At 32.2% G+C, this 16,317-nt stretch overlaps 2 protein-coding genes across 2 annotated transcripts; one reads left to right on the top strand and one right to left on the bottom strand.

Annotated features, from left to right (window-relative positions):
* Positions 1-215: 215 nt before the first annotated feature.
* On the top strand, positions 216-9,301 carry LOC148176863 (uncharacterized). The gene is made up of 18 exons (XM_088032380.1): positions 216-348; positions 398-463; positions 514-810; positions 856-1,251; positions 2,763-3,011; positions 3,058-3,255; positions 3,306-3,812; positions 3,857-4,225; positions 4,270-4,547; positions 4,594-4,684; positions 7,495-7,571; positions 7,619-7,753; positions 7,802-8,058; positions 8,104-8,239; positions 8,286-8,463; positions 8,507-8,763; positions 8,811-9,092; positions 9,136-9,301. The coding sequence occupies exons 1-18, from the start codon at positions 267-269 to the stop codon at positions 9,214-9,216; spliced, it is 3,936 nt and encodes a 1,311-aa protein (XP_087888506.1). The 5' UTR covers positions 216-266; the 3' UTR covers positions 9,217-9,301.
* On the bottom strand, positions 9,275-10,711 carry LOC148176862 (uncharacterized). Its single transcript, XM_088033209.1, has 4 exons — positions 9,917-10,711; positions 9,573-9,867; positions 9,421-9,507; positions 9,275-9,378 (listed from the first exon to the last, which is right to left on the bottom strand). Exons 1-4 carry the CDS (start codon positions 10,709-10,711, stop codon positions 9,275-9,277), a joined length of 1,281 nt encoding a protein of 426 aa, XP_087889335.1.
* Between the last annotated feature and the right edge of the window lie 5,606 nt (positions 10,712-16,317).

Here is a 16,317-nt window from a genome sequence, read left to right as displayed (position 1 = left end):
AAGTTTCTCGCAAGTCTATTTCCGTCTTAATGATTTATTTCCAGATTTAGATTTAGATCAAAATACTTTTGCATAAATTAAAAATGCTATTTTATTTACAATCGCATGACTAAAAATCATAATAGCAAATTTTCCAATGTCTGTTAACAGATTCACATAAATTATTGCTAGATAGCTTATCTGACTTATCTTTAATAAAATAAGAACGTCCTTGATAAAAACAAATTTTGTAATTGATCAGTTTGTTTCTTTTGGAAACTTAAATCATGCGTTTCTTCCTTGTGTTAGCACTGTTTTCAAAGACTTTTCTTTGTCAAGCAACAAAATACAACGGCCCCCTGATCACAGGTTTTTCGTATTGCTATAATCTGTAAACCTCACTGAAATTTTTTTTTAGACGACTGGAAACTTCAAAATGCTTCAGAAACCTTTCAAGGACCTGTGAGAGATGATCGGTACTTAGGTGATGTAATTTCCGCTAGTAAAAACTGTAAATTAAATGCGAATTTGTAGATTTCGAAATAATTCGCAATAAGTCTATAATTCTTCATCCCAAGTCTTCAATGTCTTTCTCTCTATATCCATCGTACGACATCGTCTTTTCTGTTGTCAGCTTAAAGAACCAAATCTATAGTCAATATTCACGTGAGAAGAGTGACAGAGGCAATTGCATTTTTTACACAATTTTGATAAGAGATAATGTAATGTGTTTGTTTGAAGACGACATGTTTCTTACAACTTTACCAGTCTTCTCGCTTTCCCACATTGTGGTGACAGCAAAATACGAGACTAACTGGAGGATTTATGATTGTGTGAATTCATTCTTGTTTATCTTAAACTAAACTTTGATTTTAGATTTATTGAGGACATCTAATCACATTTCTAAAGAACCAACAACTATTAGACTTCCATCAAAATCATCACTTTTATATGTGTACACGTGCTCACACTGTTATCTCGAAGTAGAATTACCAGAAAACGCCCAAAAGTACAATCTCACTAGCAAGAAAAGTGGTTACCTGCAGTTGTGGAAGCCTGCCACTTTATTTATACAGGGTGAAACCAATATAACACTACGGAGGAAAACAACAAATGGGAGATACGATGGATATTGGGGTTTTGATCTGAGATCTTCCAAAGCGGTTAACAAGGAAATTTTTTCTAAAGATTCAAACGCAGAAGGAAATAAAATATGCAACTGTGGCATTTTTGCAAACTCTGAAGATGCATGTGGAAATAGTTGCCACACTGGTAGGTGAAAACCAATAATTTCTGTTAACTTAAATGTCCGTCAAGTTTGAGCATCATACATCGCAAAAAAAATTCAAGCCTATGCCATAATTTTGTGCTAATTCTGTGCCAATTTGTGCTGCAATTTTTAAATTCTGTGCTCTTTTCGTTTTCGAGTTATTCAAGAAACAAAAATGATGCTCAAATTTGACGCCTAGCATCATGAGTCACAAAAAGTGATTAAATTGGTCTTATAATTGTGTGCTACTTTGTGCTGAAAGTTTTAAATTCTGTGCTCTTTTCATTTTAGAGTTATTTCAAAAAACGTACAAAAAATAGTAGGCAACCCAAAATACAGATTTCAACTAATTTTCTTTCAAGAAGCGTCAAGTTTAAGTATAATGCTTCACGAAGCAGTTTAAATAATATGTCATAACTTTGTGCTAATTCTGTGCTGATTGATAGTGCAATTTTTAAATTCTGTGCTCTTTTTGTTTTTAAGTTATTCTGATAAACAAATTTGAACAATCGTCAAGTTTGAGCATCATGCATCGCAAAACAGATTAATTGATATGCTATAACTTTGTGTTAATTCTGTGCTAGCTAATGGTGCAATTTTCAAGTTCTGTGCTCTTATCTTTTTTGAGTTATTTTAAAAAATGTACAAAAATAATAGGTAACCCAAAATACAGATTTCAACAAAGTTTCTTTAAAGAAGCGTCAAGTTTGAGCATCATGCATCTCTCAAATCAGCTTAAGTAATATGCGAAAATTTTGTGCTAATTCTGTGCTAATTTCCAAATTCTGTGCTCTTTTCGTTTTTGAGTTATTTAAAAATGTAAGAAAATAGTAGGCAACCCAAAATACAGATTTTAACGAATTTTCTTTGAACGATCGTCAAATGATTGGAGCTTTTTGATATTCATATTTAGAATTAAAAAATTTTTGTTTTGATTACCGGACACACTAAATGTACATACATAATTTAATTAACGCCCTTTATATTCTTCACAATTTAAAAATTTGCTGAGTAAGAACTGTTCTATCATTTATTTTTCTCTGAATCACGTCGTAAAATGAGTGTTCCAGGAATAGTTGGCCAGGCGCGTTAGAATAATGTCTTTAGAGAATATTGCTTTATTCAAACACAAATACTTGACGCTTCTCGAAAGAAAATTCGTTAAAATCTGTATTTTGGGTTGCCTACTATTTTGTACCTTTTTTGGGATAACTTAAAAACGAAAAGAGCACAGAATTTAAAAGTTGCTGCACAAATTAGCACAAAATTAGTATAAAATCATAAGACCAGTTTGATTAATTTTTGTGAATTATGATGCTAGGCGTCAAGTTTGAGCATCATTTGTGTTTCTTGAATAACTCGAAAACGAAAAGAGCGCAAAATTTAAAAATTGCAGCACAGATTAGCACAGAATTAGCAAATTCATTCAAATTCAAATTATGGCAAATGTTTGAAATTTTTTTGCGATGTATGATGCTCAAACTTGACAAACCTTTAACTTAAGACGTTGTAGCTGCACGAGTTGAGTTCACCCACGTCGAGTTTACAAACTTTACCTTAACGTTTTATTGGAATACTTCAACCAATTGCCAGACTAATCGCTTTGTGGTCGGTTTCCAAAAAAAGCTTTACAAAACGGATCGTTTTGTGTTTGTTATGAGAAATTTGGACGGCTGTACAAATTATACTGTTTATGTAGCTCCAATAAATGGTTTTCGTATCGGGAAAGAAGCGAACATGACTGTCTTTACTCAAATGAATAGTAAGGTAAAGTTTTTGGAATCATGCAAGTGGTTGAATTTTTCTAGTTTTTAGAGAATTGTTCGATTTACAAAAAAGAAAGATTTTATTCGACGCCACGGGGGAGGTATATAAAAAGATTTTACCATGCATAACACCGAACCACAAGCCTTGGAGCAACCAAGGTACCATTTCAAACGAGGCTTCCATAGAGTTACCATTCCATGCGAATACCCAAAAAATGAAATTTACGGTTAAATCCTTATGTATTTAACAGCCAAAATTACCATTACCGTCTCTAAATTCCCATTTTTAGCCTCAGGACCATTTGATCTCGTTGACTTATCTCTTGGTCAAACCAACATAAAAGCAAAATTTAAAATAAACGACACAAATCTGATCATCCTGCCACATGTCGATGGTATCAATTTAACTTTACCGTCAGATTATGGATTTGAAATATTGAAAAACGGCAACGTTTATTTTCTCAGGTTTCCAGCGCCGTTCGAAATTACAAATCAAAACGATTTGTACCAAATCATCGTAAAATTAGATCCACTGAAGTGTTGCCACAACGAGACGTTCCCAGAAGTTGCGACAATCGTACATGAATTTATTTACAAAGTCGCGTTGAAACGGTTTAGGGTGTGTTACTGTGGGGAAAGGAATGGTTCTTCAGTTAGGGGTTGTATCGATACCAATCAAACTTCAACGGATGTTCCGCTTCGACCTCTGCGAAGATATTCCATCAGTGTTGCAGCTGTGACGAATTATTTTACTTCTCCATCGGTTTCATTACCGCTTTTTGAATCGAATTCTGGTGGTACGTGTTGATGAATGTGAAAAAAATACTGATCGTTTGTCTAGTTCCAGTTTTGACTGAAAATTTCACTCCACCAACAACAAATGGTACGAGGGCTAATTTTACATTTTCAAAGCTGAAATTTAGTGATGGTGATGGTAAAATTGTCGCTTATGGTCTTTTTTTGTTAACTGGAGATGTAGAAAGAATGACAGACTATGGATTTTGGAATGGAAGCAAAGAAACTTGGCCTTTGCCCCCCGAGAATTCGACGCAACTAACTCCAGTTTTCTGGAACCCCTTCGAAAATGCTTCAAGTGTATCTTTCATTATCGATTCTCCACCTTTGGAAATTAATAAAAACTATTTGTTGATAGTGCGAGCATTGACTGATCGAAGTTACAAAGACAGCCCCTCGTTGCACTTTAAAACAGGTAATTATCCAGAAGAAGCAACCTGAACTGTCAGAATTTTTCAGAACTTTTGCAACCCGATGTTACAAGAAGTACTTCTAATATTTTGTATTTCACGTGCGTCTTAATTGTATGTTTTTTTTTACTACTTATTTTTGTGGGGTACAAATTGTATCCGTACCTAAAAAAACGCAGAAATAGAAGAAGTGCAACGACAGATGAAACTCACTATGAGTCGACATTTCTGTTGTGCGAGTTGGACATGTTTAAGGCCATCGAAGTGGCACAGTTTGACCAGTTCTTAACTGATGAGTTTTCTTATAGAATTAAACGAGAATTTGATGTGAGTTTTTCCACTACATTTTATTTTATAAAACGCAAATTTTTAGACTTTTGAGGTACGAAAAACGCAGCCTCTAACTGTTGCTCTGCAGGCCTTGAATATCAATAAGAACAGAAGACGAGAGGAGTATTTGCCATGTATGAATTATTTGCATGATAACAAAACAAAATTTACTTTTTTATCTATCCTTGGGCTGAAATCAAATAAGTTGTTTAATTTGAAGGATCACTTTCTTTTTTTTGTTTTTGAAATGACAATTTTTATAAGCTATATTGAATACAGACTAATGTAGTTACAAAATTGATCCAAAAGAACCTAAATTTCCACCACTTCTTATTCAATTCGGTAATTTAGGAAATTTCAATTTTAAATAAGTAAAAATTTTGAATTTTATTACTTTCGACTTGTTTATCAACTCTGCTAACTTTCAGAATTTTAGAACATAATACAAAAGTCTTAATGAAGAGGAACCAAAAATTTCCACCACTTTATGTAGAATTCAAAATGTCTACTTTAAAACGAACCAAAAGTTTCCAAATATCTGTAATTTTGAGTTTTTATTCCAAAACAGTGCAGTTTGTAGATTTTGACTTAATTATAATATTATCAACTGTGCTAAATTACACATTTTTAAACTAAAAAACATTTTTTTACTATGAAATGAACTAAAATTTTCAACAATTTTGTATTAATTATTTTAATCTCAAAGCAGTATAAAATTTGCAGATTTGCAAAATTTTAAAATGAAAACACAAGTTTCTATTATTTTGAATTTGAAGATGGGCTAAACATTTTCACCACAAAATTTTAAATTCAAATTGCTAATTTGAAACAAATCAAAATGGAATTTTTACTTTGTAATGAGCCAAATTTTTTTATACTTATTTTAATTTTAATAGTGTGAATTCTAAAATAATGTTATTTCCATTTTTCTGCTTTCGACTTAGTTATCAACGGTGCTAAATTATAAATTTGTGAAATAAAAAACAGAATATTTAAGGATTTTCACTTTGAAACAAATCAAAACTTTCTAAATTTGTTATGAATTACTTTAATTTTGATAATTTAAATCTCAAAACAGTAAAATCTGCTTTTGTCGTAATTATCAATTGTGCTAAATTCCAAAATTTCAGAATAAAAAGTACATTTTTTAAAAAATATATGATAAATATATATAAATATACATATATAAATATAAAAAACAGACCAGAAATTTCCACCATTTTGTTTAGAATTCAAAATTTCTATTTTAAAGCGAACCAAAATTTTCCAAATATTTGTAATTTTGTGTTTTAATTCCAAAACTGTGCAATTTGCAGATTTTGACTTAATTATCAACCGTGCTAAATTACAAATTTGTGAAATAAAAAACAGAATAATTAGGGATTTTCACTTTGAAACAAATTAAAACTTTCTAAATTTGTTACGAATTACTTTAAATTTAATAATTTAAATCTCAAAACAGTGAAATCTGGTTTTTATCGTTATTATTAATTGTGCTAAATTCTAGAATTTTAAAAAAATGTATGATAAATATATTTAAATATACATAATATAAATATAAAAAAACATACCAAACATTTTCACCACTTTGATTAGAATTCAAAATTTCTACTTTAAAACAAACCAAATTTTTCCAAATATCTGTAATTTTGAGTTTGAATTCCAAAACAGTGCAATTTGCCGATTTTGACTTGATTATCAACTGTACTAAATTACAAATGTTTAAAATAAAAAACTTTTTTTTGGAATTCTTACTATTAAACGAACCAAAATTTTCTACAATTTTGTATTAATTACTTCAATTATGATAGTTTTAATTCCTAAACAGTAAAATTTGCAGATTTTTAAAATTTCAGAATAGAAAACAGAAGTTTCTAACATTTTGAATTTGAAGATGGGCCAAACATTTTTACCACAAAATTTTAAATTCAAATCAAAATTTTTCAAAAATTTGCAATTTTAAGAGTTTTATTCCAAAACAGTGAATTGGTGGATTTGACTACATTTTACTTGATTTTATCAATTGTATGAAATTTCAAATGTTTAAACGAAAAACAGATTTTTTTTGGAATTTCTAATTTGTAATGAATCAAAATTTTTTATAATTATATTAATTTTAATAGTGTGAATTCTGAAATAATATTATTTCTATTTTTTTGCTTTTGACTTAGATATCAACCGTGCTAAATTATAAATTTGTTAAATAAAAAGCAGAATATTAAGGAATTTTCACTTTGAAACAAATGAAAACTTTCTACAATTTTTTATAAATTACTTTAATTTTGATAATTTAAATTTCAAAACAGTAAAATCTGATTTTGCCGTTATTATTGTGCTAAATTGAAAAATTTCAGAATAAAAAGTTAAATTTTTAAAAAATATATGTTAAAAAAATATAAATATAAAAAAACAGACCAAACATTTCCACCACTTTGTTTAGAATTAAAAATTTTTAATTTGAACAAACTAAAATTTTTCATTTTTATCTAATTTTAACATATTTACTTCCATAACAGTGCAAATTGCCGATTTCATTACTTTTAACTTGATAAATCAACTGTGCTTAAATACAAAATTTTAGATAAAAAACTAGAAATTGTAGACATTTTCATTTTAGAAGGAAAAACATTTTTCGCTTTTTTTTAATTGGAGGGTGATACTCAGCCTCTATTTATTTATTTAGCTAATATCGTGTGATTCATTAAATTTCCATTCTAGGTAGACCGTGTATTTTGGACGTGCGTTGACTTCTTGTTCGATAACTAGCAAATCTCGCAAATATTAAGTCGAAACTACTGTAATGGTGTTAGTTACGACATGAATTTTTTTCCCAAAGCCAACTGCGAGTGGAAATTTAATGAATCACACAATAGATTTCGTTTATACTATACGTATTATGCAGAGGACAAAACCTGTGTTGTACAGTATAATGAGTTTTTTGTAGATGATTGTAACAGAGTAGTTCTAAAAAAGTTGCCGGGAGTTGGAACAGGAAACTACATCAATGCCAACTACATCGATGTGAGTATTCCACGATTTTTCCATATTTTTTTCAAAATTCTTTATAGGGGTACAACCGCACCAAGGCGTACATAGCGGCGCAGGGACCAAAATTTAGCACTCTGAAAAACTTTTGGCGGATGATCTGGCAAGAAAACGTCGAGGTTATTGTTATGGCCTCAAACACTTTCGAGAACAAAGAGGTAAAAGCTACACTCTCTTCTTCCAAAGTCTCTACTTGTCATTTTTAGAGAATGTGCGCTGAGTATTGGCCACCAAAAGAAAACGCAATTTTTGAGTGTGGCAAAATGATCATACGATCAATCAGTCAATCAATTTACGATTGTTATATTCGGAGGAAACTTGAAATTTCTTATAACGACACGACGAAAGTAATCATCCACTTCCAAATAAAAGGACATGAAAAACTTTATCCCAACTATTTTTTGTCCATCATTAAGTTCTTGCGAGAAACTGAAATTTTTAGCCCGATTCTCGTTCATTCAGGGTGAGGATTATCAATTTTTTACCGTAAAGACAATGTTTTTTTTAGGTACGGTGTTGGCAGAACTGGGGTTTTAATTCTGTGTGATTTAGCCCTTCAGATGATCAAAGATAAAGGAAAAGTGGATTTTTATAACTTGACTCAGACGTTAAAGCAGCAGAGACTTTTTATGGTTAAAGACTTGGTGAGCTTGATATGAAGGTAAAAATTGTTGTTTAGTTCGGTTTTAGGAGCACTACGCGTTGGCTCATTTTACTGTCAAAGAATATATTATGGACCAATCAAATCCATTTAATGAGAAAAACGATATGAAAGAACAACTTGAATATTTGGAGATTTTGTGTAACCACGATATCATCCTCCAAAAACTGACCACTGAAAAAGAAAATCCATTATCGGTGGTTTCAGGTAAGTTAATTAAGCAACTTTGTCTTGTAATTAGAAAGTTTAGTTCTACGTTATGGAGATGGAGGTAAATTTTTGGTATCACAAGATCCTACAACTGAAGACTTTGCTCGGTTTTGGGTTACTGTAGCTGACGAGTCCATCGAATACGTCGTCTTTCTAAATAAAAAAATTCCGTTCCAAACTGATTTATTTCAAGGTGATAAAGAGGTCATCCAACTCAAACTACTGAAGACGAGTCAAGCGAACTTTTGCACAGTCAAGAAGTTCTCGCTGCTAATCTACGACGCCATCTCCAAGGAGGTAAAACCTGCTGCTTTTAACCCACCGACAGGAATCTAAAATTGCAGATTATCTATGAAAAAAATGTCTATGTGCTCGAATTTGACGAATGGAAACCGAGAAAGTCTTTACCTAGATCCATTGAAAATTTTGTTGAGCTCGTGGTCGCTGTGAACAAACTACATCCGCCGAAGCCAACCTTGATTTTGTGCAGCGATGGCTGCACCGCTTCTGGTTTATTTGTGGCACTGTCGTACGTCCTTGGTCAGTACAAATCAGAGTTGGAAATTGATGTGTGCACTGCAGTAAGAGTTGCACGAAGAAGCGGGAAAAAGTTTGTCCATACTGAGGTGAGCTACAATTATTTTTCCCACAAATAATTTTTTTTTTTAGAAACAACTCAAATTTATCTACGAATGTGTGAAAGAGTTTTGTAAAAATAACGAAAGTTATCAAAACATAGACTGCCTGTGACAAGTCTAGTTATTTTAATAAAGTCGTTTATTTGCTTCTTATCTTTTCCGATTAGTTTTCATCTACTTTTGTTCTTTTTTTTATGAGCCGTATATTTCCTACTTAAAAACACACTAATTTTCTCATTAATCATTGACATTGCGTGAGCATAAAACCAACATCCTGTTTAATTATTTGTTTGTTTAAACTTTTAAAATTTATTACGAACGTGAGCACGCATTCTACTATGAATTAGTTTATTAAAAGATCGAAATTTGCATTCAAGTAATGAAATTGATTCTCGAATTTTTACTAGTGGGATTCAAAAAACGTCCAATATTTTTATTCAGTTTTATTCATATTTTTTTGTAGATAACTGTTTACATGTTCTTCAACAGTCTTAAGCTTATCGGAAGGCTCAAACGTCACCAACACAATAAAAAATGTAGCCACTGTACTAAAGATATTTAAAATCGTCGAACGCCTAATGAGAAAAAACCTCGCAGCACTAAACTCCGGAACATTCATTGACAACATGTTGCTGAGATTGATTAAATCTTCACGATCGTGAAGACCTAGCGCTCTTGATGAAGATTTGGACACTAGAAAAACAAACTTCTGGTACTCTTCATAAACGTGGTCACACTTTAAAATGGCTCGAACTGTTGGTACCTTCAAACAAAATTTTAGAAATTGTAATAACATCGAAGTCACAACTTACAAAAGTAATAAAAATAGCCAAAATCTGCGTGATGATAGTCTGCATTAAATTGTCTTTCCCATAGTACTCACTTTGAAGATTATATTCGAGGTAATTTAAAAACTGAAGGGTGGTGAAAGCTATCAATAAAACTAAAGACCACCCAAAGTTGTCGTTAAAAAAATTGACCACTTCTTTGAGCGAGCAAACAACGAAGCAGATTTGATCCGTTTTCATTGTTCTTTCACGAAACTGCTGCTTGAGGCCTTCGTACCTCTCACAGATCATCTCCAAGATCGTGTAAACGTAAAACGTATAGAAGAATTGAATGAAAATTTCTAACGTTTCGACACTGTACTGCTTTACGTGCAGAAGTCCCAACACCGATACCCAGTACCATATTGTGTAAATTTGAGAAGCCCAAAATAAAATTTGTGGTAAGAAAAAGTTAAAAAATATCGTTTTTTGATGGTTCTTGTAGTCTTCTCTGTCGACTGGTAACACAATCGCGGTCTGCTTCAAGCCGTCAATCAATTCCGACCACTTTTGCACTTTTCCAGCATCTATGATTACTCGACAAGTAAAAACACATAAAGTGAAATCAGTGAGGATGCAGACTGTGATTTTCGCCATGTTAAACTCCATGTAGAAATTTCTGTAGAACATCGACACCACAACACCGATTATTATAAAAATTACCATAAAAAACTGATGAAAACGACGACATTTTGTGCTTTTTTCACTCTCACACGATGATGGTGTTATCGCCAAAAATTTTCCCACATTTATGTAAACTCGTAGTAATTGGAAGATCATTTTGGGGTATTTACACCGCCGTGGATCGTAATGAACTGCTTGGTTGCAGATTACCATAATGGGTCACGCAGGTTTATATCAGAACTACTCGAAATTGCGTAAAAATGCTTTAGTTGCGTACAAGGGGTTAACATTCCAGTTATGAGAACGTCGCTTGTTGCAATTTAAATTTATTGATTTTCAGACGCGTGCAATAAACTTGTCACGTTTTAGAGAAACCAACAAAAATAAATTATTAAATTATGAGAAAATTAAGTTTAAAGGTATAATAACAAAGAGTGCCCGAAAATTTTCTCTTGACACTTTGTAGTATCAAAAAATTCGAAATTCCTCAATTTTTTAAAAAAATAAAAGTGAATAAAACAGAAGAACGTTGGAAAAATTAGCACAGATTTGTATTGCAATATAAAATGTTTATTCAAAAATCAGATATTTCGTTTAGTTCAAGCATCTAATTTCTTCACCATCTTGTCCTCGTAGTGGACAGTAGCATTAGCCATGCGCATGTTGAGGGTTAAGTACTGCTGCAAAGTCTCACCATTCCTCGGAAGACTGTTAAAAGGAATCCCATGGAGCGGCGATCAGGATACAACTTGTCTTTGATTTTGCAGTAAGTTCCAGCATCATTGCACGCTCCTTCCATGCTCTGCTCAACTCTGCCGTCATCATTGTTGGAGATTATTACACTTCACTCTTTAAGCGTTTTCTTTGGGAACTAAGCGATGTTGAGCTCATCATGTTAAATCGGTCTAGTGCTTTAGAGGGGTCGCTACCTAAAATCCTTAAAGGCAATACAAAGTAAAATTTTCTTATCATAACTCGAAAACTATTGTCATAGAGAATTGAAATTTTAAATATATGATGTCCTTACAATTGTCTACAGATTTTCTATTGGGTTTTTTAATATGAGTTCTCTAACATTAATTACACTTCACCAGATTTGGGTGAAAACTGTAACTTCGGCTTAGGTTGTTGAATCAAAATTGTATCTGGATTGATTGTAGAATAAGTTGTTCTGAATACAATCGTTCAAAGTTTAACAAAATATTCTTATAATTAAGAGAGTAATTGTAGAAAAGCGATTTAGACTTTAAGAGCGGTCGCTACCTAAAATCCTTATGGGCAATGCAATGTAAACTAGAGCCATCATAACTCAAAAACGGTTTGGACTAGAAAACTGAAATTTAGAATATATACTGTTCTTGAAGTTATCTACAAACTGCATGCTTTTTTTTATTGATATCACCCCTGGAACGGTAATTACACTGCATCAATTTTGGCTGAAGACTGTAACTTCGGTTTGCGTTGTTGTATCAAAAATGAATCCAATCGGATTGTAAAGCAAGTCGTTCTGAATACAACGGTTCTAAGTTTTAAAAAATATTCCAATAATTAAGCGAGTATTCGTAGCGTAAAATTTTAGATTCTCAATCAAAGCTGAAATTTTGTAATTTACAACCAGCAATTGCCGGCAAACCACAGAAATTAGTACTTCTCCACAAGCACAAAATTTATGATGGGGTCAGGTAGTTTGACGAAACCAAGAGGTCCAGCTGTTTGTGAAATAATAGTCATAATCATCATTTTCAGTTTCAGTTCCACTCATTTTATATGCGATATTCACGCGAACTGGAACATCTCCAGACGATCCGACCTACTAGGTAATCTTCGTCGTACAATTTTTTGTAATATTAAATTTACCTTCTCCTGCAGGACGTGTGAGACTTTTATCTGGTTTAATCTGTTCTAAGGGTTTAATTATACCCAATGTGGTATTCTACATAAGAGGTAACTTATGGTTACTCCGTGCCTTTAAAAAGATTCCAGGAAGCATGTCAAAAATACATTGTCAACAACACAAAAAAGAAATTTGGGAATCCCAAAGACCCAAATTTAAAATTGTTTTTAATGAAAAACTTAAAAATCGTTTTAATAGGAGAACAATTGAAATACACTTCAGATAGTTGTGCTAATTTTAAAGAATTTTTTGGCTACATTAATATTTATAGATATTTTCACAAATCAATTCAAAAACAAAATTTAATACCATATTACCAATTTAGGTGTTATCTACAATGAGCCTCACCTTCCCAAGTGATCACAAGCTGTAATATGGAAGTTACCAATGTTTTCGATCAGAAAGCTAACCGCTCGCAAGTATGTTAGAAGTGCTTGGTGCCCCATTTGGCTACTTGTTAATGTCCTACCTTTTGACACCGTTTTAATTCACAGCAGATCCTCCAAAGCTTTAAGATATATTCTTGTTTTGAGCCGTTGTTGTGAGGTTCTAATAAATAATTTTGAAAACGATGCTATACAAGATGATCGAAGTGGTAACGACGACGTTGAGGCTGATAATATTAAAGTTTTGAAATTATATATATTTTTTTTATTTTGTTGGTAACTATTTGATTATTTATTCTCTTGTCCACTCACATTCTCAATTCAATTTCAAACCTCACTAGTTCTACTGGTAATACACTGAAAGTAGAATTTTTTTCTGGAATACTATCTATTCTCTAATCAATTGCTAAAATCAAAGTGTACAATTCGGATTATTTTTTTCGACTTTGGCATGACTACAAGAAAACACTGGGTAAGAAACTTGAAAATTTTCGAATTTTGTATTGAAATAAAGACAGTGGCATTAGAATGAAGTAAGTTCACTTAGCAACTCTGGCTTCTAAATATTTTGGTTTCAAATGGACACCAACGCCTTGAATAAAAATCTTTACATTTTATAATTATTCCAAAGATAAAACAAGTAGCAAACTCCTTTGTATGGACATTAATGTAAGATTTTGGAACAATCCATCAAAAAAGAAAGAAAAATCAGTCTTTGCTGTCGAGTTAATTTTTTACACACAATGTTCTTCATGTTTCATCTAAATAATGAAAAACTAACCTTAGAAATAAATACAGGGTGGGCCAACGAAAACGAAACAGAGGCGTTTTGAAGCACTTACCGGTGGGATTTCAAAAAACGCTGAGACCGGTCAATTTTGGTTGTGAGGGGGACACACAACACACGTATTTTCAACTTTTTGCAGTCAGCTCCCTAAGAGGGGTGAAATTAACTCATTTCATTTTTAAAGATAGGTATAGGACATGGCACCTTTTTTGAAAGGTCCATTGAAGACCTTTACAGTGATATAATATTTTTTTTATTTCTAAGCCCTATAAAAATTTTTTTGAAAACGAAACTTTGGCGTTTTGAGGCACTTACTGGTGGAATTTCCAAAAATGCCGAGACAGGTCAATTTTAGTTGAAAAGGGGACACACAACACACGTATTTACAACTTTTTGCAGTCAACTCCCTTTGAGGGGGTGAAATTAAGCCCTTTAATTTTTAAAGATAGATATAGGACATGGCACTTTTTTTGAAAAGCCCATTGAAGACCTTTACAGTAATATAATTTTTTTTTATTTGCCATTTTTGTTAGAATGTATTTTTCAACTTTGGGGTAATTTCCACCCTGTTGATAAGGTTATTCTAAAAAATACAAAATTGCTATTGTTTTTGAAATAAAATGTACGTATTTTAGTGCTATACATGCCTGGTTATGTTGATAGATATGTACATAAATTCATCGCAACTGTTTAGTGCTAATATTTTTTTATAGAGGTTAGATAGAAAAAAAAATTTCTATCATTGTAAATGTCTCCAATGGGCCTTCAAAAAAAGTGCCATGTCCTTTACCTACCTTTAAAAATTAAAGGGGTCAATTTCACCCCTCATAGGGAGTTGACTGCAAAAAGTTGTAATTACATGTGACGTGTGTGTCCCTCACATCTAAAATTGACCTGTCGCGGTGTTTTTTGAAATTCCACCAGTTAGTGCCTTAAAACGTCCCAAATTCGTTTTCGAATATTTTTTTATAGGGCTTAGAAATAAAAAAAATATTAATATTACTGTAAAGGTCTTCATTGGGCCTTTCAAAAAAAGCGCCATGTCCTATACCTATCTTTAAAAATTAAAGGGGTTAATTTCACCCCTCAAAAGCAGTTGACTGCAAAAAGTTGAAAATACGTGTGTTGTGTGTCCCCCTCACAACTAAAATTGACCGGTCTCAGCGTTTTTTGAAATTCCACCAGTAAGTGCCTCAAAACGCCTCTGTTTCGTTTTCGTTGGCCCACCCTGTATAATACTTTCCTGCATTTAGCTATCGTCGCATTTCTCATTGAATATAATTCAACATAAGTTGATAAACGTTAATTTGTAATTTTGCTTGTCTTTCGTAGTGAGTAAACAAACTGTTGAGGTTATGTACTACCGAAAACGTCTTTTCATCTGGGTTCAGGCTGACGAGAAGTTTTTTGTTGCAGTACCGATAATAGCTGCGTAAGTAACGAAAACTATAGCGTCAGTACTCGCAACTAGGATGACGTCATTGACTTGTACATTGACTTGGACAAAAGTCAGATAAGAAATACGTGTTCTATGGTACGAATTGTCAAGAAAATATTTGGTTATAATGTTCTAAAGGCTTTATTATGGTTTTGTTCCGTCCAAACAGGTCTTACCGGCTTCGTCGAATTTCGGCGCCAAGAAAATGTGACCCATTTTGGTACCAGGGTTGGTATAATTCACCGTGATGTTATAAGAGCAGAGTTGGTGTTGAAGATGAGCGATGATTGGACCTTGTCTCTGGATAAATCAATATTAGATTCATGCCAGAAGGTTAATAGAATCGTTAACAAAAATTAAAATAGTGAAAAAAAGTGATTCTTGTGTCCATTTACGAAATATTTAATAATACATTATGTCATTAAGAGCAAAAATCAAGCTTTGTGTGTCTGCTAAACGTAGTGAGACAGACATTAAAGCGAAGCTCATTTTTGCTTAGAATGACATATACGATTTTTTTGCAAAACTATAGAAAATGACTCTATTTTACTTAAAAAAAAAATAAATTCGTGCAGAATCATAGTGTCATGGAAACATTTCTATGGTTACGGTGGTGCCCAAGCATATAAAATGCTGTGTTCTGCCTTATACCCTGACAATCGAGCAGGATAATGTGTCAATTTTTGACATCTGAAAAAAAAAAAGCACTTACTACTTTATTCGTGAAATTTCTTAATATCAGGAACTGGTTGCAAATCTAAAGTGATTTTTATGTCGTAAATAGTATATTTGCAATAGACGTTGTAATGTTTAAATAAATATTTGTAAGAAAACTTAATAGCAGTCAAAAGACTAAATGACACACAAAACTTGTTATATTGATAGATGAAATTGATTGACAGAAAGTGAATATTGACCTGTTTATTCTACGTGAAAAGCGTATTTCTTATAAAAGTAAAACAAATTTGCTTTTACACTCCTATCGGTTTTTTTTCGTTGTACCACTTCATATATTAAAACAATTAATCAAATAAAAACCAAATAGTAAACAAATTGATGAATAACCGTCTTAAATTAAAAGTTGTACTAGAACAAGAAACCAGAACATGTCTTTCGAGATTGTAAATAAAATATTTGCGTTAGGCAAAATATTATCGATAACGCACCAAATACAAATTTTCGACTGTTATAGCAGTATTCCCAAAAGAATTCTATTTAAAGGACATTCATATCAAAATTCTTATCAATGTTTTGAAC

This window comes from Gnatocerus cornutus, chromosome 3 (genome assembly GCF_029298725.1).
Source record: "Gnatocerus cornutus isolate USDA-ARS CGAHR chromosome 3, icGnaCorn1.1, whole genome shotgun sequence".
In the NCBI taxonomy this organism is placed as follows: domain Eukaryota; kingdom Metazoa; phylum Arthropoda; class Insecta; order Coleoptera; family Tenebrionidae; genus Gnatocerus; species Gnatocerus cornutus.
The sequence above is the reverse complement of the archived record's forward strand: the minus strand, read 5'-3'. Positions and strand labels throughout refer to the sequence as shown.